The 23,327-nt window shown below is 51.6% G+C and overlaps 1 protein-coding gene across 1 annotated transcript; it reads left to right on the forward strand.

The window, feature by feature from the left end:
* The first annotated feature begins 9,855 nt into the window (after positions 1-9,855).
* On the forward strand, positions 9,856-17,965 carry ITPRIPL2 (ITPRIP like 2). Its single transcript, XM_064152741.1, has 3 exons — positions 9,856-10,223; positions 13,270-13,350; positions 13,585-17,965. Exons 1-3 carry the CDS (start codon positions 9,856-9,858, stop codon positions 15,281-15,283), a joined length of 2,148 nt encoding a protein of 715 aa, XP_064008811.1. The 3' UTR covers positions 15,284-17,965.
* The last annotated feature ends 5,362 nt before the right edge of the window (positions 17,966-23,327 follow it).

Raw genomic sequence — 23,327 nt, forward strand, 5'->3', positions numbered from 1 at the left:
GAGTTATTCATTCAGCCTTTTAACGTGTTCTTCACTAAGCACCTGAGTCACCTGTCCTTTGTCACAGTGAGCTCCTGGCCAGAAGGTGTCTGCATTAAAATCATCTGAGCTGCATGTGAATAAAGATGGCAGGCCTGAGTGTGTGGGAGCCAAACCTCCTCACTCAGTGTTCACAAGGTGGCAGCAAAATCTGTGTGTAACAGGATTTGTGTAGCAGTCAAATCAGCTGCAGCTCATCAGCTCCTTTTAAAATGATTAATACTGACTAAGGAGGATATTTTGGAGCTCTATTTCCATGGTAAGTAAATGAAGCACTAATAAGTGGGTTTTGGTCTGTCTAGAGTAAAGATTGGTATTGGGAGACTCACTGGAAGACAATGTTTGGAGATTTGGTTTTGTTCTCTCAGGTTCAGTTTTGGATTCTTCGGTAGAATTTTTCTTTCTTTGTTCCTCTGGATTTGGTTTGGGGTTGGTTTTTGTTTGGTTGGTTTTGGCTGTGTTTGGGGTTTTGTTTGTTTTTCTTTTTGTCCTGAGGTATAAGGAGTCAATCCCTAATATAGAGCAGATGGAGAGAGCAACCTGAACCACCTGTGACATTGCACTTAATATTGTGTTAGAGCTTTCAGCCTTGAGTGGCTCTTGAGCAGAGACCCTCTTGCTTTCTCTGTGTTCAGACAGTTCCCTCACTTTCTGCTGGCAGGCTGGGTGTGCAGCAGTTCTGTTAAATGCCAATGGGAGATGGTAACACTACAGAAATGGGATTAGAATGTCTTGAGAAAGTAGGGCTGAAGGACACTGCACACAGTGGGTTTGTAAAACAGTCCAGAAGCCAAACCAGACAGTTTGCTGCTCTCTTAGCCATTGCACCAGGACAATACAGGACAGGGTGTCTGTGGGACTGTCCTAGCTGGCTGGTACTCAGCTGAAGCCTGATATTCTCCAAGGTAGTGATGAGATATTCCCTGAAGATGTCTGCAGTGGTAGCCAACAGTTGTGGGATTTGCTGCTGACCTTCAGGAGCGTTCATGTGATCCTTGGCCCAAGGTGTGGGTGGCCTCCCAGACCATCACACACTGCTCACTTGGGGCAGCAACATTTAGGAGACAAATCTCATTTCTAGAGCCTTCAGTTTGGCCCCAGGCTGGGCACATCAAATAGCAGGGAACTGCCATGTGAGGTCAGTGTGTTTGGCCGTGTCTGCAGTAACTGTCAGTGTGCACAGCGAGTGCTTTGTCCTCAGCAGCTGACAGCAGCCTGCAGACTGGAGTGGGCTGTCAGGCAGTAATGCTGTCTCTAGCTGTGAGCACTGGGGGAACAACTCTGCTTTATGCTCTCCAGCAGCATTTGTTCCCTCTGGTTTTTAACTGCAGCAGCATATTTGTGCCCAACCTTCCAAGAGTGGGTGGGCTGCTCTTCAGCCGCTTGCAGCGGCTCCGCACCTCCCTGCTCGCTGGCAGTTACTCCTTTGTTGTTGTTTTACACGGCAAGTGGAGTTGCTTTTCACTTCCCTCGTGCAAAGAGGCATTTTTGCTGTGGTTTAAAAACCTGTTTCTAGTTGGTTTTGAAAACCTATAGGAGGTTACAGAAGGACTAGAGATGTTCAGATGCTGTGCAGAATGTCTGCTGTAGAGCTGCTGCGAGGCTCTTGTTTCTTTGTGCTATTTTGAGGCAGAACTAAAGCTGACTGATGTCAGCTGGCCTGGCAGGGGCTAATGGCAGACAGAGACCAAATCTATAGCCGGTACAAGTCTGTTATCAGAGTAATTCTCTGTGAGCTGCAGTCCTGTTGACAGGAAAAGGAGCTTTGATCAGCCAGAGAGGCTGTGAAATACTGCGTTTTCCAAAGGGTGGGGCAGATGATGGTGTTGTGGAGTTTGGGTCTCTTTCTGAACTTGAAGATCAGCCTGGAAGTTTGGGTCTTGTAGTATGCAGTGGGATGATCCTTTCCTTCAGTGATGTCTTCTAGCTCCTGTGATAAGCAAGGGCTTGATCCTGGATTTATCCCCTGGTAGGAGAGAGTGAGTCTCACTTTTGGTGAGGAGGAGCAGAGGGGCTGCTCGTGTGTGTGTCGAGGGCATAGGACAGTAACCTGCTCCTAGATCAGCATCTCACCACTTCCTGTTTGCTCCTGCAATCAGTGCAGGGACAATCTCGCTCCCATGCTGTGGAGCTGCTCCAAGGTGCAGCTGGAGGTAGTGATGGCTCTTGGAGGTGAGTGGCGCATTAGAAGGCACTACTACATTTTAGCAAGCTGCCATGATTTGCTCCCAAGTTTGTGGTTTGAGGGCAGCTGTACAGTCACTGGGTATGCAAATACAAAACGTGGAGTATTTGCTTCCAGAAGGCAGCCCTGCAGTGCCAAGGCAGGTGACTCCATCATATTGATCTTCATTGCTGTCTTTGGGTTAAAGTTCCTCTTTAAATGGCAGCCTGTGTCTGATTTAAAGCCATGTCTCATCTTGCTGATAGATGGTTTCCTCTCTTGTGAAGGCAGAGGTGTGCTCCAGAGCTGCCACCCAGCTCCTAAGGGAGAGAAGCACACAAGACCCTTGCTCCCCAGGTTTATCACCCTGAGTCTCCCTGTGCTAACAGCTGTGGGCTCCAAGGCAGGCACAGCAGACTTCCCCTCTCCTCTCAGGTGATGCTGCCATGGTTAACATCTCTCCTCTGTTGGCCTGTGACATTCCCATGAGGAAAGAGCTTTGCTTCAGGGCTGGATTAAGAGAAGGCTACTGGTTTAATGTCTGTAAGAGCTTTAAACTTAGCCCTAAGCCTGAGAGCAGTGGGGTAACTGCTGCAGGCTAGATTTGTTCTGAGGCTTTAGTGACTTCCCTGTGGTCACCTAGCAAGTCTGGCAGAAATGCACTGGAAGCACTACTGGAGAGGAGCTGACTCTCCCAGGCATCTGCACTGAACATGCATCGCTCCTGGAACCTGATGAAATTGTGCAGTCTTTGCTGCTTTAAGTGGGTTTATCCAGCATAAGATCAGCAGAGGACTTCATCTCTGGTGAGATTGTACAGTTTAAGGGCTCAGTTCCAGCCCTGACCTGGAGAGCTAACTGCTAGTGATGGACTTGGAGCTGTCTCCCACATCTCCTCTTGTCAGCCCTCATTGTTCTGACTTTGGCAGGAAAAATGCAGTCCCCTCCAAGACTTCAGTGGTTTTCAAACACACAAAACCTGCCCCTTTCAATTCCTCCCACCCAAAGATTGCAGCAGAGAGAAACAATCATAGCTCAGTATTAAGTGACACAAGTGCTATTGTTTACACCATGTGGGCACCCAGGAAGACATCAGACATATGTTTATAGACATAATGCATGAAAAATGAGTTCTGTCTTTCAGGGAGCTGAGCCTTGCAAAGAAAGATGACAGCTACATGTGTTTGTAGACAGGCTCTAGAGCTGGCTGTATTTGCTGATGCCTTGTCAGCAGTGCAGACTTGCAGCAGAAGGGAGTGGCACAGCATAAGCTGGAACATGTGCTCCTGTCCACAGCTGGGGCATGAGTCCTAATGCTCACTGCCTGCTTCTGGTGGGTGCCCAGCAAAGGGGTTGACCCTGGTAAAATGGTGTGATGGTTACATGATCCTACAGTCACCCAAAATGTGGCTGGAGGCCAGGAGAAGACAACCTGGCTGTCCTTGAGCTTCCAGACACCAGGCAACCATACCCTGTTCAGATACATTTTGGCCTGAATGGCTTCCTTCTTGCTGACAGGTGAAGGTGGCCATTAAAATTAACTTCTGTCTCTTTCTGCCCTTCCCTTCTTCACCCCTGTCTGCTGAGGGAGCTAAATCAATGCTGTGGCACAGAGGATACCAGAGGCAATCTGTGTCCAGCAAGCCCACTGGTTCCAAATTACTCAAAGTAGTTGGTGAACAGCTTCAATAAGATAAACGTCCAAAAGTTCATGAAGGATTTGTTAAAGCAAGGGAAACAAATGCAGTGAAGGCTTCAGTCGCCCTGAAGAATTGACTGTGCTCTAGTTTGTTTAGGAATTGCATTTAAAATACATTTCCTAGGCTTATAATTCATGAGGCTGAGGCAGAACTGATCCAGAAAGAGTATCTAATATTTATTCCAGAGGCAAAGAGCGATGCTGACATTGCGTGAACTGAAATCTCTCAGTGAGGTCAGATGCAACCCTCAGTATTTTCTGCTTCTGAGACACTAAACTTCTTCCCTCAGAGCTGAGCTGTGAAGGCTCAGGTCAGATCCCAGAAAAGCTGTAACCACAGAGCTAAAGGTATGGAAATGTCAAGTGTGTAACTTTCAGTATCAAAGTGCTCTGAGAGGGAGCTTGAAATCAGTTCAGCCTGAGGCATCTCTCCCCAACCTTCTGTCATCTATCAAACCACAGCAGCAGACAGAGCAGAGATGGGAGGGGAATTACACATTCATACAGGGACAGTCTTGTGACAGTTAAAGAGCTACAGTCTGGGCACAGGTCTTGGTTTGGGGTGGGTGACTCATCCTCTTCACTTTTCAGTTCAAGCTGTTCGTTCTTTGCCCACCATGGGTATTTCTCTTTCCTGCTACCATAAGGATCAGGGCATTAGTGAGAGTGTGGCTGGAGGTGTCTCCACTCAGCAGTGCCACAGCCATGGTCCCCATCAGGTGATGCTGCAAAGGTGTCCAAGTCTCTTCTGTGTGGTCTTTTACTGCTCCATAGTTTTCCTGCCCCAGCCAGGCTTTGCTTCAACACCTCCAGAGACAGAGACTCCACCAGCTTTGTTGCCTGCCTGAGCCTAAGGACCTCTGCTACCACCTGTCTGGGGACACAGGGGAGATACAGTTCTGGCTCTGGCCTGTGTATCAATTGTGGGCTGCTTTTCCTTCTGTACAGGCCACTTTCCTTTTAAGCCATTACCTTTCCTCTCCTTGTCCTTGATGGGACAAGGTTAGAGGCTAAAACAAGGCTTCCTAGAACTACCACTGCCCTCCAGAATGTGTGCTGTGAGCCACAGCATCAGCTTTTCCCACCCTAATTGCTGAGTGCTGGTGAGGTGGTTTCTCTGAACCCATCCTCCCTCAGGTTTCCTCCCACAGAGTTTTCCTCTCCTTTTCCCTGGGTGAGTGATCCAGCCCAGGCCCATCAGCAGGAGCTTAGCTGAGCCAAGATCATCTCATCATTTGGGGCTGTAAGCTGATAACAGAGCTTGCTCTCTGTTGTGCCCTCGCCCTTGGTCCTGTGTGCTGCATCCCATGGCTGTGTGCCAAAGCCTTGTCCTTGCAGCTGGCTGCTGCAGGTGCTTTTCAGGCACAGAGCCCCTTCTCTAACTTCACAGCAACTCTGGGCTGGCACAAGCTCAAAGCTGAAAGAGAAAGGCCAGATAGGGTCACAGCTGGGACTCCATAACCAGAGTCACTGGAGGAGAGGTGGCTGCTGTTGCTTTGCTGCTGTTTGAGAGCCACCAGTGACACAGAGACAGTGCTGGTGACACCAGTGAGGAGCTGTGGGATGAGCCCAAGGTCTCTTCTCTACCTCCCTTGCACGAGTTTCTGACAACCAGAGGCTGTTTTCCACTGTTGTTTTGGCTGAGGTGATAGAGATGGCTGAGGAGCAGTTCTCACAGTGTAACTCAAGGCTCTCTGCCAGGGAAGGCTCACGAGTGCTGGTGGATGGGACTTAACACAAGTAGTTGAGGAAGTGAGGGAAGTTTTAACCTGCTTTGTGGAAACTTCTCTTTCTGAAGTGAAAAAAGAGCAGATGATTCCCTGAGCAGCTGATGAGGTTTTGGCTTTACTGCTCTCGAGTGCAGTGAGATGGCCAGGCAGTGCTGATGTCCTGCTGCAGCCTCAGCAGGGCCTTTTTTTGTATGGAGTTGCATCTGTTAATGCCTTGGAGCTCTGATCTCCTTCCCAATGGCCAACTACAACCAAATGGATTGCAAAGTCAGTTGGAGGGGTAGTGCTGGACAAGCAGCAGTTTCTTTGGGAAGCAAAGGGAAAAGTGTGCTCCAATAATGTGAGCAGTAAGTAACAAGTGGAAACCTGTGTCAAAGTCTCCTCTCTGCTAGCAAGCAGGCATTAAAGACCTGCTAACAAATGGTCCAATCCTGCTAAAGGGATTTAACAATCAATCAAAGGGCACAATGACCCCAGAATGGCATAAGGAAACTGTTACAGCCCTCATTTAAATCACCCTGCTCCAGTCAGCAAAGCAGGGCTCAGCCATGTGATCAGTTCTTACTAGCTGAGCAGGTTATGGTGCACACACGTCTAAGGGACTCACCATTAGTTAAGTTAACCCATTCCAGTCAGTGATTGAGTTTGCATTCAGACACGTGTCCAGGTTTGGTTGGATTGGATCAAACTGTTGTTGTTAAGCTGGTTTCACACAAGCACGTGCAAGGGTTGGCTCTCCTTGGTGCTTGTTAAACCTCAGGTGTTGCCCAGCTGTGTCTTGGGGGTCTTCAGAACTGCTACCTTTGCTGAGCCCTGGGGGTGGTGAGGAGTGGGAAGGGATGAGCACTGCCCTGCACGGGGAAGGTGAGGTGACATGCCAGGGCCTCATCCTCTCACCTGAGCAGCCTGAGCTGAAGTAGGTAAAGGCATAGCCAGAGGGTTGATGTTTGGCAGCACACTCCAGCAGGGTGCTGGGAGGACTGTCACAGCATGGGAACCTCCCCCAGTGCAGAGTTAGCAGAGCTTTGGGACTGGAGCCTCTGGGAACAGCACTGCGAGCTACACCTCAGCAGGGCTGATGTCATTCTTCTGTGGAGCGTATCAAACCCTGACCTCAAAAAGCAAGTGCAAGACTGGGGGTCTGGATTTGGAGAGGGTTCATGTTTCCATCTCCCCTGTGAGCAGCAGGCTCTGGTGGGAATACCTACAGCTACTTCCACTCACAATGCCTGCTGATTCTGCAGCTGTATGGAGGTGGCATCCTTGCACTGCCTGTTTCCCCGTTTCACCCATCCCTGGTGCTGGCTTCTTCACAGCAGCAGCACTGTCAGCTCTCCGGAGGACATGTGACAGCAGGGTCCCATGCTCACAGCTTCTCAGGCAGAACTCGGCATGGCAGCTGACACTGAGGGAGACAGGCTGGGGCTTTTTTCTTCCTCTTTCCAGTGTCTGCAGGGGGCTACAGGAAGGCTGGGGAGGGACTATTGACAAGGTCTGGTAATGACAGGACGAGGAGGAATGGGTTTGAACTGGCAGAGGGGAGACTGAAAGTGGATCTTAGGAAAGGGTTCTTTGCAGTGAGGGTGGTGAGACACTGGCACAGGTTTGCCCAGGGAGGTTGTGAAGCACAGAATCACCCAATGTGATCTTCTATCTTTGATCACTTTGGGTGACTCTGTGCTCTACAACCTCCATGGAGGTGTTCAAGGCCAGATTGAGTGACCTGTTCTAGTGGGAGGTGTCCCTGCCTATGGCAGGGGTTGATACTGGCTGAGCTTTGAGGTCCCTTCCAACCTAAACTGTTCTTTGATGGCTTCCTGAGTAGCAGTGCCATAGGTAAACATAAATGCCCTGCTCACAGAGGTTTCTGTGCAAAAACCATCCTTGAGAGTTTTCAAACACTATGGGACAAGCTGGAGATGAGCCAGCTGCTGCTCACCAGTGTGGGGTCAAGGTATCAGTCTCTGTGAGGACAGGCCTGTGCTAGAGGTTGTTGGATGAATTCCTCAGGAAGCCATCCCTCTACAGCAAGGAAATCCTGTATTGGGCTATATGTGGTTGATAGCAGCCATGCCTGCTGGCAGGCTTTCTGCTCAAGGAGTGCTACACTCTGCTGACAGCCAGTGAGCAAAGAGGCTGCCAGGGGTGCCAAGGGCATCCCCCTTATTCCACAGGGAATACTGTAAGAGAGAATGTGTAGCAGCGCCCCTGCTCCCAAACTTCTCCACGTTCATGCATGTGCTCTGGAGGTCTGGCTCCTCAGCCCCAGGTTCCTGAGTCTCCTCAGCTGTTTGTGGTAGCAGCATTCCCTCTCCAGTTTGCTCATCCCTAACTGGGCACTCAGTCATCCTGCTGCAGTAACTGGCAGAGATTCATTAGTCCACAATACAAAATGGATTCGTGTCTGCCCCATCAGGTTGGTTTGAGTTGTAAGGAAATAGCATGCTGGGGGTCAGAGGAATGGCAGGTGAAGGATGTTTATTCTGGTTGTGGCATCTCCCTCTCAGGACCACCCAGTAGGCTGGGGCAGGAGATGTGCTAGCAGCTTTGTTTCAGAGGAAATAGTTCAGCCACTTGACTTTGTGCCTCAGTCTTTCATATTTGTGTTTTCTTGCAATTGACCATTGCACTTTTCTACTGTAGGCTGTCCAACAGTGCAGCAAAACAGGCTGGAGGTGTAACCCAGGCACTGCACACCAGCGGTGCAGGGCAGGATCCCCATGCATTTCCTTACAACAGCACCTGCAATAGGCTGTGTGCAGCTTTGGGTCAGCAGGGTGGACAGCAGCTGGGGAGAGCCAGTGGGAAGTGCAAGGCTTGTGTCTCAGGCACACCATGAAAGCACCAGCCAAACACCATCACCTGCCTGTGCCTTCTGTCCTTCTGCCACTTGGCTCTACCTGCTCAGGCTGGCACAGATTGCTCCTGAACCTCAGGCAGCATCTGGCGTGCTGTGGCATGAACAGCTCAGATGTAACTGTGGAGGAACTCTCGTGGATGCTGCTATATATCCCACTCTTCCTCTTGCCTCTGCAAATCTCCTCCAGAGGTCATGCAGATCCTAAACCCTGGGATAGCTATTTTTAGCTCTGAATAAGTATAACATGATTCCATTTTTAGTGACCAGGATATCCTGAATATGGGACGTTCTGAAGCGATGTTTAGATAATATCTGTTTAAACAATGGGTGGTTTAAACAATGGTAGTAAAAACTGATGTTGTGAATTCTCTCTGGTCCTGATTTTGAGGTCATGGTTATTAGTGTACAACCTATTGTTTTCCTGGAGTATGCTGTGGCTACTAAAAACCTCATAAACTTCTTTTCTTTCTGCTTTTATGCAGGAACAAGATGAGCACCACTTAAGCAGAAAACGAGGAGTGGCAGCGTTAAAACTTGCCAGCAGTGGAGTTTAGAGATGTTTTAGTCCAAACAAATGAGCCTCTTTAGGAGACACAGAAAGAAGGAAAGAAGTCTGATAGCCACCCTAGAAGTGGTCCAGCTCCTGGGAAGTGGTGGGAGACCATGCAGGAGAGGTGTCACACCAGTGTGACTTGTTCTCAAATTCAACATATTCTTGCTGCTGGAAGTGACAAGAGGAGCACAGTGCTCCAGAGAAGTTTCTTTTCCTCTTTGATGAGTTATAAAATGCAAACTATGGAGAAGCTGTGATGCTGTTGCTGAACTGTACCCAGTGCCTCTGCAGCAGGATTTCAGTAGGACTGGAGTGATAGGTAAAGAGGAACGATGCTTGTTGATACTGGGTAACCAAAAGCAGTTTTGTGTTTATGAGCACTTCAGTTCTGGTGGAGTAGCCATCAAACACCCTTAGCTTGTGTGAACAGATACATGGAGTGCCTATTAAATTGGCTTTTCCCCAGTAAGGTCTGGATAGCAAAGCTGAGCACCTCTGTGGACTCTCCCAGCTCTAACCTATTCAGCATTTTGCTCAGAGACCCAGCCTGAGCTGAGAGGGCCATGAAGCAGCCCTGGCCCTGGAAAGCAGGCTCCTAGCTGTATTTATCAGTGCCAGGATCTGCAGCTCTCCTCTTGCCACTGGCTAAGGAGGTGGGAAAAGGATAGGTGCTGTTTTAAACAGCAGTAGTAAGAGGCAATGCTGAGGATTCAGCCCCGTCCTGCTTTCGAGGTCCCATTATTAGCCTACAACCTGTTATGCTGCAGCGTGAGGCAGCCTGCCCCAGCTCCGTTTGGCACATGGACAAGCATGTGCACTGGTGGGGCTGGCCACACGCTCTCTGCCGGCTGGGCTTGTCCCACCGCCCGGGGTCACATCTGCTTTTTCTCCAGTCCGTGGGGCCCGTGGCTGCCCGGGGGCCGCAGCCGTGCCCCTCTAGGCAGCTCCTACAGCCATCATCGCCGCGTTGCTAAGCTGCAGGTCACCCCGCAGGCAGCAGCTGCCTGGCAGGCACGAAGGGCAGTGCCAGCTCCTGCAGATGGAGCTGTCTGTCTCCTGAGCGTGGACGTGCAAATAATCAAATCAGCCTTGCATGAAAAGAGAGCTCAGGCTGTCTCGAACACCCAGTCTGCCTGCGGCGAGCCCTGGAGGCATGTGAAGCTCCTGGGCTTGAGGGGGTAAAAAAGCACAGTGGGCTCATGGACCTCAGTGCTGTCTCTTGAAGGACTGGTCTCATACCAGCACAGCTGTGCCTTTTGCTCGTTTGGACTTTGGAGGTACAGAACAAAGTGAAGTGATGGGTCACAGGCAATAAGCAGTATGATTTATCACAGGTTGCTCCCAGGCACCCAGCAACAGAACAAGGGGACACAGCCTCAAGCTGTGCCAGGGGAGGTCTAGGCTGGATGTTGTTAGGAAGTTGTTGTCAGAGAGAGTGATTGGCATTGGAATGGGCTGCCCAGGGAGGTGATGGAGTGTCTGTCCCTGGAGGTGTTGAAGCCAAGCCTGGCTGGGGCACTTAGTGCCATGGTCTGGTTGCTTGGCCAGGGCTGGGTGCTAGGTTGGGCTGGCTGAGCTTGGAGCTCTCTTCCAACCTGGCTGATTCTATGATTGTATGATAAATGTTTTTGTCCTCTTATCTATCTCTCTGAAGAAATACAGAAAACCATGAAACAAGGAGTGGGAAAGAAAGATGCTTTTTGCATCCTGATTGCTTTCAAAGCTATGCCTGCTGTGGAATGACTTTTCTGAGTAGGCAGGTTGTGGCTTCAGCTTCCCCACAGCTACCAGAAAGCATGCCCTTGGTCATGGAGCGTGGGATATTGTGCTGGTTGAGGTGTCATAATTGCCTTTACATCTGCTAAACTTTTAATTAACTCCCCTCCCCAAACCTCCTAACTTCAAGGGTCAGTGGTGCTGTGGTTAGAACATCTCTATAGCTCCCAAGTGTACTCTTGACTCTCACCCTGGTTTGCTTGTCTGTGACTTATTTCAGGCTGATTGACTTTGGTTACCCAGTTTGAGTTTGAATGCAGCATCCTGGCTATAAAACACAAGCTGCATTCTGTGAGGTATGATTTTTAGGTACTTGAAGTCAGGTTCATTTCATACAAAGACAAACTACATAACCAAACATTTGTACAGCCTTTCTCTTGCACTTGGGTCTCTGACCTCCTCCATGCTACAGCATTTTGAACTTGTTGGCTTAGTCTCTTGTATTCAAGCACTGCTCCTTCACCTTCATGGGGCCACCCATGACACTGTGCAGATACAGCAAGTTGTAATGATGCAGTATCTTGGACACTGTGCTGGTTTGAGGCTAATTGGAATATTTTAGTGAGAGAAATTAGATGCTGGGCTGTGCAAAGGAAACAGTGGTGATGGCTACTGCACTCATGGGCTTGCTGAGATGTATAAAAGCAAGGACACAAACAGAGATAAGACAGAGTCTCTATCTTTTGGAGTCAGTGTCTTGTGTTTTCTCCCTGGGCTTCTGTTCTGCTTGCATCTGTGTTACCCAACTAATCCTTCTGCTTCTAACCCTCCTTGCCAATCCTTCCAGCTCACCTGGCACATAAGATTCTGGGATAAGGTAGAGGGGTGGAAAGAAGGTGGAAGGGTGGTTGGGAGCCCCTCCTGAGGACTCTGGTTTCTGGGAGGGCTGCTGTGTTTCTGTAGCACTCTTAACTTGTGTATTTCTGTCTGTAGCTGTAAATACTTGTGTATATTGTGTATATATATATGCTTATCAGTTGTGCTAAGCTGTAAATATAGCTTCATTCCTTCCAGCTGGCTGAGTCTAGGCTGGGTGATTTTCATAAATGGGGGGGAGGGAGGTGCAGGTAACTTGCAAACCGTCACAGCCACCTAGAATTAAGCCACAACAGAATTTTTACATATATGCTCCTTAAACTTCACCAAACAGCTTCAGAACATAGTAAACAGTGATTAAACAGAAGCCCAGAATGATGTCACCATTCGCATCAACATCTGAGAAAGAGCTAAACAGCAAAACATGTCTTTAAAGATTATCCCAAATATCTTGGGCAGAAAGCAAAGGGGATGAGCTCTAGAAAGAGGAAAAGTGCAATGCACACTCCAGCCCTATTGTCAGGAAATGGTGGCAGACAAATGCCACAGGAAGAAACCTTGTCTTGAACAAGAAGCACGTGGAACCACTTTGCTGACTGGGTGGCTGTGATACCATGTGGCACAAGTTTTCATTGCTCTGGATTTGAAATGCTGCCTTCACATTTACAGGTAACTGGCATCTCCAGAGTGGTGCAGCAGCAAGAGCCTGACATGCTTGTTTCTTAGGTGTAACCATCGCTGCCACTGCAGATGACTCCCCAGGCTAAAGCTAGGTTTGGGGATAGCAATGGATACAGAGATAGAGTTCAGACAGAGGGAGGATGGAACAGCCCATGAGGAACAGCCACATTGTGTCAGATAGAATCATAGAATCAGTGTGGGAAGGGACCACAAGGATCATCCAGTTCCAATCCCCCTGCCATGGGCAGGGACACCCTACCCTACATCAGGTTGGCCAGAGCCCCATCCCACCTGGCCTGAAACACCTCCAGTCATGGGGCCCCAACCACCTCCTGGGCAACCCATTCCAGCCTCTCACCACTCTCATGCTCAACAACTTCCTCCTCACATCCAGCTTTGCTCCATTCTCCCCAGTCCTGTCACTCCCTGATACCTAAAAAGTCCTTCCCCAGCTTTTTTTGTATCTCACTTCAGATCCTGGAAGGCCACAAGAAGGTCACCTGGGAGCCTCCTCTTCTCCAGCCTGCACAGCCCCAACTCTTTCAGTCTGTGCTCACAGCAGAGCTGCTGCAGCCCTCTGAGCATCCTCCTGGCCCTGCTCTGGACATGCTCCAGCATCTCCACAGCCCTCTTGTCCCAGGGGCCTGGATGCAGTACTGCAGGTTGGGTCTCAGCAGAGTGGAGTAGAGAGCGAGAATCACCTCCCTGGCCCTGCTGGCCACACTTCTGCTGCTGCAGCCCAGGCTGTGGTTGGTATGAGGAAATACAGGTCCAAGGAGATAGGAGGAAATGCAAGTCCTACAGCTCTCTTCAGCTCCGCAGTGCCCTGAAGGAGTAGTTTGTGAGAAGAAGTTTCAGTGACCCGCAGTTTTACACCAACCAACCCCCGCAAAGCCCGCAGTGTCCAGCTGCGGTAAGGGGGCCATGGAAACGTGCATTCGGTGCCCACAGAGTGCGCTCCGCTTTCGGGGCCGCTCTCTGCAGGCCGCTGCGGGAACCGCCGCGCATGGCCCGGAGAAGCTCTGCCCTCGGGTAAAGAGGCACCCGGGCTAGGGGTAGCCCTGGCCCCTTATTGCGGGGCCCTGGGCTCACCGCTGCCCTCCGAGGCTCCGCGGCGGGAAGGAGCGGGCGGCGCCGCTCCCCGCCCCGCCCGGCCGGCCCCGGGCGGACAACGCCCCCGGCCCCCACGCCGCGGCCGGGCCCGCCGCCCGTGGCATTTCCTCTGAGCTCACTCGGCGGCTGACGCGGCGCCGCTTCCCTCGGAAGAGGAAGCCTTGCAGCGAACCGGCGGCGGCCGGCAGGGAGGGGGTCCGCGGCGACCGCCGTGCCGGCAGCGGCGGGGCGGGGGACAGCGTCGCGGCCCGCGCTGGGGGCGGCCGGAGCGGAGGAGGGGGGCGGCGGCGGCGGCGGCGGAGTCGGGCGCTCCCCGCCGGCGGGGCCGGGCAGCGGCCAGCCCCGTGGCCCGAGCCCCCGCCGCGCCCTGCCCGTCTACACCCGCAACTTGCGACTCTTCTGGCCGCTGGCGACCGCTCTGTGCACCGCGCTCCTCTGCCTCTGCCAGGCCCTGCGGGGCAGCGCGGCCGAAGAGAGCGCGGCCGAGGAGGGCGCGGCGGAGGCGGGCTCCGTCCCGCTGCTCAAGGGCTCGGCGCTGCTGCTGCTGCTGGGCTGCCTGCTGGTCAGCTGCTGCGGCGGAGCGGGCGGGCGGCGGCGCGGCGGGGTGCGGGCGGCGGCGTCGCGGCGCGGCGTCCTGGAGAGCTTCTACGCGCGGCAGCTGCGGCTCTCGCCCCATGTGCTGGGCCACAGCAAGGCGCACGTCGGGCGCGTCGTGGCCGAGCTGGTGCGCGCCGCCAAGGCGCAGGGGCTGCAGCCGGGCCCGCTGGCCCTCAGCCTGCGCGGGGACTTCGTGCGCATCGGCAGCGCCTACGAGCAGCACAAGATCCGCAGCCCCGACTGCTTCGACATCCTGGTGCCCCTGCGGCTGCCGCCTCACCTGGAGCCCCAGCCGCTTAGCGCCGACGGGTTGGGGCCGAGGGGTGCCTTCGTCTGCGGCCTGCGGGCGAGGGCCGGCTGGCCGCGCCGCTACCGGCCCTTCGCCGAGGGCTTCTGCGTGGAGCTGCAGGGCCGTAGCCACCTCTCGTCGGGGCTGGTGCTGCGCTGGTTCCAGGGCCACCTGCAGCGGTGCCTGGGCGCCGTGCGGTACCGGCTGCAGGAGCGCTGCCGCATCAGCCTCTCGGCCTGCGCCGGGCGCCCGCCCACGCTGCACATCGTGCCCTGCTCCGACTACGTCTGCTGCCACATCTCCATGGCCGTGCGGCTCATCCCTGCCATCCCCCTCGGCGACGCTCTCTACCTCACGGCGCTGCCTCCCGAGGGCGCGCAGGCACCCCCAGCCCCCGCGGCCCTGTGGAGTCTCAACGCGTCCCGGCAGGAGCAGAGGCTGCTGAGCTGGCTGAAGGAGCAGGCCCCGGCCACCTCCTGCCACCTGAAGTGTCTGCAGATCCTCAAGGGCCTGCGGGACCTCCGCGGGCAGGGCCTGGAGGAGCCCTTCTGCTCGCAGTGGGGCCGGGTGCTCTCCTCCTACGTGCTGAAGACGGCGCTCTTCTCGCTGCTGCTGCGGGGGCCCCTGGAGGCCTGGGACGGGCGGTTCCTGGTGGAGCGTCTGGAGGACCTGGTGCTGTACCTCAGGGACTGCCTGCGCAAGCAGGTGCTGATGCATTTCTTCCTGGGCAACGCCAGCCTGCCCGAGGCCGTGGTGCTGCCCAGGTTCCTCAAGGAAGCCACCCCTGTGAACTTGCTGGCCGCCTTTGATGGGCCCACGCTGGACCTGGTCGCCTTCCAGCTGCTCAGCACCTGGATCCAGGCCCCGCGCGTCATCAGGATGTACAGCAGCCCCCGGTACCTGCGCCCGGTGCCCGTCCCCTGCCGGCACGTCGCCGAAGCCAGGCAGGAGCCACCGGGAGAGTGAGCCGGGGACTGCCCGTGGCCCCAGCGGGGGCAGTGCATGCTCCTGTCTGTGGAGAGCCCACGTCTGAGGACAGTAGGACCTGTTTAAATGTGGTTCTGTGGTTTTGTCCCCGACCTGAGAAAAACAGGAAAGCAGAGACCGAGGCTTATGAAACTGAGATGTTGGTTTGAAATGTCACCGGCTGTGGATGGGGAAATTGTCACATTGCCTCCGTCCAGGAGTGTTGCATTCAGTCAGCTGTTACCTGAGCACTGACAGGCTCAAACTGACATTTCTGGACGTGGAGGTGAACTCGTTGTCCTGGTGCCAAAATCGACCTTTTTCTGAGATTTGCTTCTTAACGACACAAGATCTGTTTGGGCTTTGAAAAGCCTGTAAGTGCAAACAGCCACCCCCCCACCCCCCCACCGTCCCGAGGTGCTCTTAAAATGCACTGAGCACTAGAGCTGGGGTGTGGGTCGCAGTTGCAGGTGCTCCATGACACCCCTTAAGTTGCCTGTGAACCCTCCGGTGAACGGTATGAAACATGTCACTGCACACTGCTGTGCCCCAGCGAAGGTTATACTGAGGGACTGAAAGAAGAGGAAACAAACAGCACTTTACTTTCACAAAGGCCTTCTGTTCTGGGTGATTGGCTGCACTAAATGTTGCTACAGAGGCGGCATCAGTACTTTGTTAAAGGAGTGATGTTTGAACCATGCCAAGGAAAACCTTTTAACCTTCTGAGGTTCATTCCTTTGTGGGCTCTTGTTGGGTTTTGGTGGTTCGTTTGGTATTTTCCATGGCTTCGAGTGTTACTTTCTTAGAACTTGCTTTACCTCAAGGACCAATGACAGAACTAAGAAATTCTGCATTGTTCTTTGGAACAAACCTTAAACCAGCCCAAATCTCAGTGCTGTAAGCTGCCTGCTGCACCCTCCTGCTCTCTGCTCGGCGGTTGGTGGGACTTTGGGGTGGCTGCCTGACCCTTTGTCTGGTTGTGGCAGCGTGTTGACCAAACAACTTAATGGGATTTTGTAATGCTGTGCTGCAGCAAGCGTTATCTCTTTGTGGGGAGGAAGAAGTCACATATTTCAGGTACTTAGCACTGATTTATGGTACAGTGGCAGTCTTAGGCTATGGGTCCTGGTGTCCTCTAAAAACAAACATCAGCCAGATAATTTCCACTCCTTACCTGACTATGTCCCGTCGCTGGGTTAAGCTGGTGGATTGTAACACAGCCAGCTCTGCAAGTGTCTTCAGCTCCTGGTGCAGAAACCTGGTGTGTCCCAGGGGGTCAGCAAATTCAGAACCCTAAAACTTTGCTTTGCTGGGTCACCTCCTCAAGTATTTGCTGTATTAAGATCCTACATACATTGCTGAATGGCTGGTGCTCAGGAAGTTGAGCCACTCCACTGTGTCCTGGGTGAGCAGCCTGAAATTAGTTAGAAATGGCTAAGTGTCACTTCTGGGAAGCTTCAGGGCAGCTTGGAGTCACTAATACATTCCTCTTGCCCCTGCCGGTGTGCTTTATCAACAGTTCTGTGCATCAGAGCACAAAGCAAACCTTAGGAAAATCTACAAAGCTTTATAAAACTCTATTTTTGTAAAAGGAAACACTCCCTAGGCAGATGTTTGCCTACCTCTGTCTATTTTTCTAACTGCTCTTGCAGCCTTATTTTCAGGTAATTATGGCCTAGGTCTCACCCGCAAGTTGGGTTATTTTTATATAGGAGGCACTGTGCTTCTTTCTGCAAAGAGTGTATTTACAGGCAGCATTGATCAGCTGTTCTTTGCACATGGTATTTAAGGCTAAGTCAGCTACCTTGGTGTTTGGGGTTTTACCTCTCTTGGCAGTAGGCCCTGATATTATGTACTACTTTTGCAAGGTTGGGTTACTTGGTATTTGAAATGAGATGCAGTTCTGCAGTCGATGCTGTTGAGTCTTCTGCCCAAAGAAGGACTAGATGACTGGCCCAGGGCATTGTGACTGCCTGAACTCATGACATGAAAACCCTTGAGCTGTTAATTCTGGCATCATAACCATTTCAGTCAGCTGTTGGCTTGTTTAGGTCACTGCATCCATGCCTCCTGAAAAGGGGTGCGGGTTTGGTGTGCATTTAGAGTTGCATGCAATACTAAAGTGTAGGAATGCCAGGGAAAGACAGTTGCATCAGGACATGCATGAGAGGGAGGGATGGTGGGAAGTATAAATAGTTCAGAAAGTGAAAGTTGAGCCGAGGGGTGAGAGAGAATGGTGGCAAACTCTCAGTGAAGATGCACTGCAAGCGAGCCAAAGAACACAGGGTAACGTTGGAGGAGAGCTATTGACAAAAGACAGAGAAAGAGATTTCAGTGAGTTTCACTTTGACAGTAATTCCAAAGTGGTTAAACCCATGAGGGCTGAAGAGTGAGGCAACTGCCAGTTTATTAGCCATGCAGGCACACCTTCAGTGCGAGTTTTTGCTCAGCAGGGTGTTCTGGAGCTTCTGAAGGCTGGTGATGGGAGAGAAGGCATGCGTGGGCTTTAACTTTGGCCTCAAGCAGCCTTCTGAGGAGAGGGGCTGCCTGCGGTAGGGCAGTGTGCATGCAGTTGGTGGGAGGGCTGAGAAGATCTCAGCCTGGCTCCTGTCTGCCTTGTACTTGCTAGGTGTGCTTCCTTATCCGCTAGAAAGCGTGCCTTTGTCAGGGGGGAGGGCACAAGGGGCTGGCGAAAGGCGGCTTCTGGTGTGGTGCTCATCTGACTCCACGGCAAACGTGGCAGCACTGGTACCTGCAGTGTGCTGGAGCTGCCACGGGGCCTTATCTCCTAGGAGGTGTGCAGGGAATGTGGCCTACAGGAATAATGCCCTGGGCGTTTTGCCTCTCCCTGCTCTCACAACCCTTGGATACTGTACACAGAGCAGGGTTATGAACAGGTATTGCTCAAGGTTCTAATTGTTGTAATGTAAATTCCACCTCTGTGTGTCAACTAAACACAAGCAGAGGGGCAGCATGTTATCTAGCACCGGTGTGGATTCTTGCTTCTCTTTATCTGCAGCCTCATTTTGGAAAGACTGTGCAAATGAGGCTGTTGTTATTGGACACTGATTGCAAAGGAGTCACACCTGCAGGAGTAAGCTGATTTATAGTACCAAAGAGCAGGTGTGACTTCATTTGGTATTGAACAGTGCTGGGTCCTAAAGACTCCGTTGTTCCTTGTTTGACCAAGTGTCTCCAAACATTCCTCTCTTGGTTTAGAATCTGCAGAGTGATGTAAATTTTAAGTGTCTGTTTGCAATGGACGTTCTTGGTACAATGATTTTTTGCTGGTTCGTGATCAGACCAAAGATTAAACAAGTGTTCAGCTGCTCTTGGTTTGGGGTTTTTGTTTGTTTCTTAGATTGTTTGGGGTTTTTTTTATTAAAAAGGGCTTCCAGGCTGAAAGTGGCAGCTCAGTGCAATGAGACATTTATAGACTCCTTTCCTATCCAAGTACATTTGTGCCTTTATTGATGCCATTAAAAGTTGGGGGCTTTGTTTTAATACTCCAGTGCAGCACTGAAGAGCTGTTAGAAAGCATCAAAGCCTCAAGATCCACTGTCCTTGTTAGCTTTTGTTCAGTGAAAGCTACCTGCAGCCACAGAACTCTGTTCTGCAGGTTTATGCACACTGCAGGAGGAGATTCCCCAAGTGGCAAAACCACGGGAAAGCAGAAGTCCACGCCCTGGGAGTTGTGCAGAGGGATGCAGGAGGAGAGCCAGGAGAGAGGCTAAAGCATGACTGGCACTGCCCCAGTGTTGCTGAAGTTTGAAATGGAGCATGTTGGGGTTTGTGGCTGTCCTGCCACAAGGCTGAGAAGGATTCAGTTGTTTCCCTGTTCTCCATTTTCAAGTTGCTGCATCAAATCTGGTTCTTATGGTGCTTAAAGAAGAGCTAGGACTTCATCTCACGGGAGCTGTGTGAGCTTCTCAGCCTGCCACGTACAGACACCTCTCTTCTAAGCTGTGCAGGCCACACTATTAAATATGGAAGAAGTCCTGCCGAAGCCAGCAGGAGTTCTGTGGGCATGCCAGCAGGTTACCTGTCCTTCAGTAGCCTGTGGTAAGATGCCAGGACTATAGCCTTGTGGCTTGTGCTTGTTGCCTATTAAAGAATGCAGCCACAGCAAGACCCCTGGCTTGTCCATCGTTAAAGCTAGGCTGGAAATCGCTGTCTCCAGGCCTTTGCATGCCTGCCTCTTGCCTTGCAGGGACCAGCTTCTGTGGGTGGGCCAGCAGCAGCTGCTGCAGTGCTGAGCCAGCCTGGGTGGCTAACGGCCTTCTCACTGGCCAAGGCTGGAAGAGCATCACTCCTTTAGAGCCAGCAGTCACCCAGCTCAGCACCGAGGAAGCATATCTAGGTCTTTCCCTCCTTAGTAACATTGTCTGTTGTGAATGGCTTCCTTGAAAAGCAATAGCCATCCTCTGCTCTCCACTCCCTGCTCTGAAATGTTTCTGTCTGAAGCCTAAGTTTTGTGTTCAGCAGAAAAGCATTAAAGAAAGGCAGGAGTTTCCTTGTGAGCAGTCTGCTAACAACAGATTAACTGGCCTAAGGATGTGCATGCTTTAACACTTTAAACTTGGTGTTTAAAGAAGGGCCTGTTGGCATCCAACTCATTGCATAAATTGTTTAAAATCTTTCCATCCCTCTGCAAATGCTTCTCTTGTAAGGCAGCCAAGGTCAGCAGTGAAGTGCTGATTAAGTACTGGTAATGGCAGTTAAAGCTGCTTGGAGGGAAAGGGATTCTTATTGGTGTTCCCTTTTGCTCTGGCTCCAGAAGAGCTCAGACATGAGAAATTTGCTGGGTTTGGGCTGTGTTATTTCCTGTGTCACCTTTAAATGTCTACCTGGTGAGTCTTCCCCTGAAGTAAGTGGCATTCTGACACATGATATGAGCAGCAGCTAGAAGAGCAACCAGCCCTCTTGTAGGGCTGTTAGCACTGGGAAGCTGATGGCTGACTTAGGGGCAAAGTCCTGCACCCCTTTGAGGATCTGGCTTCTCCTTCAGTGCTTGCTGATGCTTCAGAGCACAGCACTCTGCTTACTGGAGGGGTCTGAGTAGCTCATAACTGAGGAATAAGCAGTGTGGAGGGCTGACCACAGACCTGCCTGCACATTCTGTTACCATGGTGGGTTTCTCCAACATATGACATGCCTAAAGAAGGGACTACCTGTGCTCTCCTGCGTGTGCATGCAGTGTCCTCATTTAAATATAGAGCCAGGAATTGGCATGTTTGCAACTGCTTTATCAGAGACACAGAGGCTGCAGTCCTCCCTCGGCAGCAGAGCTATGGGTAGCATATGTCCTGTGTCTGCAGCAGCCTGCAAGGATTCAAATAACCATGTACAGGCAAAACTCCTAAAGGTTCCTACCAACGTGTGTGCATCAAATGCCATCCAGTACCAGTCTTCTGTGCCAAGCCTGGGTTGTTTTCCCCTTTAAAGGACACCAAGGCTGATTCATAGCTCAGAAAAATTCTGAGTACTCAAGTTACAGGCTGCATTTCCTGAGACCCCTTGGGAATTCCTCTCTCTACCCCTAAACCAGGACCAAAGCTGCACAGAAAACTCTCGGTTCTCTAGGCTGACCTGGATGTAGTAAGGGTTTGCTAATGTTTTCATGGTACTCATGATCCTTGTTGGCTGCTGTTGCTGCCAGGGAGTTCATTACAGTGGTCTGTATGGGGAAAAATAGGAGTAAAAATTACCCCTCTGATGGACTTCTGGTGGAAAAGGTGGAAGAATTCAGCTGGAGTCTTGCTGTGCTCACAGAAACCCTCCTGCTGCAGAAACAGGAAGAAGAGAAGCAAAGGCCAACAAGACAGCCCACACTTCACTGGTGTTTCAGCCTGCTCCTTTCCAGTTTCAGGCAGGGGGGAAGAGAAACTTGGAGCTGAGTTCCCTGTCCAACCAGTGTGCTTATGAGCCACGCTTCAGGGGAGGGCAAAGTAGGCAAGGGAGAGGGCACCTCTTGGCTTGCTGCCTGTGTTTGGGCAACGTTACAATGCTGGGATGCATTGCTTCATCTGGGAGCGGTTTGTGAGTCTGCCTCCTGTGCTGTCCCAGATGCCAGGCTGGGATTACTAGTTCTAAAGACAAATCCTGGTGGAAATTCAGCTAGGTTACACATGCTGGAAACTGCTCTTGAGTTCCCTGGCAGGGCACAGGGAGCAGCTCCACTGCCTGTGCAGGGGAAGCATGGGAGCAGCAGCTACAGAGGAAATGAGTCATTCCTCTATTTCTGCTGCAAAAGATTCCTCTGTGCAGTGCAATGTCTTTAGGGATATATTCTCTTGGAACTGGTAGGACCACGTTTAGGCACACCAACATCAACAGGCCTGTTTCAGACTTGATTTTAGATGGGTTGTACAGAGCTGGCTTCTGTAGGCAGCTGCCTTCCTCAGGCTGCTAGTTCATGCAGTTCTCACCTCCAAAGAGGTGATTGCATTGAGGGCATTAGTCTGCTGTCTTCTGAGCTCTCATTTTGTCACAGACCCTTGGAGGCTTGTTCAAGTGTGTTTCAAAAAGGAGACACTTGCTAGTCGTAAGGACTGTGGATCATGGGCACTTCTCCAAAAGTGTGGCTCTGTACAGTGCCACTTGTGTTCTCCCACAGGCTACTTAGAATCACACAGCCAGTCAGGGTTGGAAGGGAACACAAGGATCGTCTAGTTCCAACCCCTCTGCCATGGACAGGGACACCCACACCAGACCTCCATCCAGCCTGGCCACAACTCCAAGGACAGGGCCTCAACCACCTCTCTGGGCACTCTCATGGTGAAGAACTTCCTCCTCATGTCCAGCTCAGCAGCCACTCAGACCCCACTGAAACTAATGATGTCTCTTGAATGTTTGAAAAAAAAGAGGGGGAGTGAGTGGGGAGGGTACAGAAGTGGAGAACAGCAGCAGTAGGCTCAGACCAACTCGATAAAACCATTTCCCCCCTTTTCTCTTAGTGTGATCTTTTCCAGAGCACTGCAAGCAGACATTCAAGTCCCTGTTGGCAGGGTGGCTGCTGTAAGAGGCACAGTGCATATGGGGCATTAGCTGATAAGAAAGCAACACTCCTCTGTCCCCTTGCTGCTGCCCTGCCCAGTCACCTGCAGGTAGATGACTAAATAACGCAGGCTGGCACTTGGTTGCCACTTCTGCTGTGAGAGTGCAGGGGATCTTGATACAAATTTGGCAAGTGGTCCATTTTCAAGTGCCACAGGAACCTGACTTGTTCAGGAACAAATCAACTCTTGGCCAAAACTTTGTATATGCCCAAGGATTAGTTTCGTCTAACAGTCCTCTTACCTCTTGGCTCCTTGAGTGGCTGCCTGCCTTGAAGTGCAGAGCAGCAGTAATGCAGCTTTGCTGTGGCATTTACCCCTTGCCTTTTGCAGGTGCCCCTTAAAATGCTTCCACTTTCAGTATAGAGATGTGGTGGGTCCGTCTGCGGTTTGCTCCTTGGAAATGCTCCTGGTGCTCCAAGCAACATCTGTGCAGAGCTTGTGTGAGCAGCAGTTTGTTTTATTTGCCTACTGAAATAATTCTCACTGCCCTAAACATTGACAGGGTCACCAAACTAACTTTCAACGCTCAACTCCTCACCCGTAAATCGCTGCAGTCTTCCAACCGATCCCTCTGTTAAGTGGCAATTAAGAGCTAATTATAATGACATCCTGCCGGCTGAAATTAGTATCCAGCTTAGAGTGACAACAGATAAGCTGGAGGAAGGGGAAAGGTGGGAACATAGCAGCTGTGCTGCAAGGGAGTGCATGTGTACCACCTTGGAGAAGACAGGGACTAACTGGGTGGTCATCGGAAGGATCAGCTCTCAGTGGAGGACTTCAGCCAAAGCCTTTAGGGTTTGTAGCCTGCACAGGAGATGTGGTTTGGGCACTGCTTTCTGCCTTCTGAAAAGCTGGCTGGGGAAAGTGCTGCTCGTCCATCTCTGGCAGCTGGAGGGCTATGATGTCTGCTACCTGAAAAAGGGCTGTTTAGGGGGGGAATGAACCTCCTTTGGCTGATAAAGAGCTTTGAAGTGAGATGTGCGTAT

This window comes from Pogoniulus pusillus, chromosome 13, assembly GCF_015220805.1.
Source record: "Pogoniulus pusillus isolate bPogPus1 chromosome 13, bPogPus1.pri, whole genome shotgun sequence".
Lineage (NCBI taxonomy): Eukaryota > Metazoa > Chordata > Aves > Piciformes > Lybiidae > Pogoniulus > Pogoniulus pusillus.

Excerpts from the sequence above, each read along its gene's own strand:
- ITPRIPL2 (XM_064152741.1), top strand. The coding sequence starts at position 9,856 with ATGTGCACTGGTGGGGCTGGCCACACGCTCTCTGCCGGCTGGGCTTGT. Across the intron at positions 10,224-13,269 it reads AAGCTCCTGGGCTTGAGGGG|AGTGCGCTCCGCTTTCGGGG; the intron begins GTAAAAAAGCAC and ends CGGTGCCCACAG. Across the intron at positions 13,351-13,584 it reads CGGAGAAGCTCTGCCCTCGG|AGGAAGCCTTGCAGCGAACC; the intron begins GTAAAGAGGCAC and ends TTCCCTCGGAAG.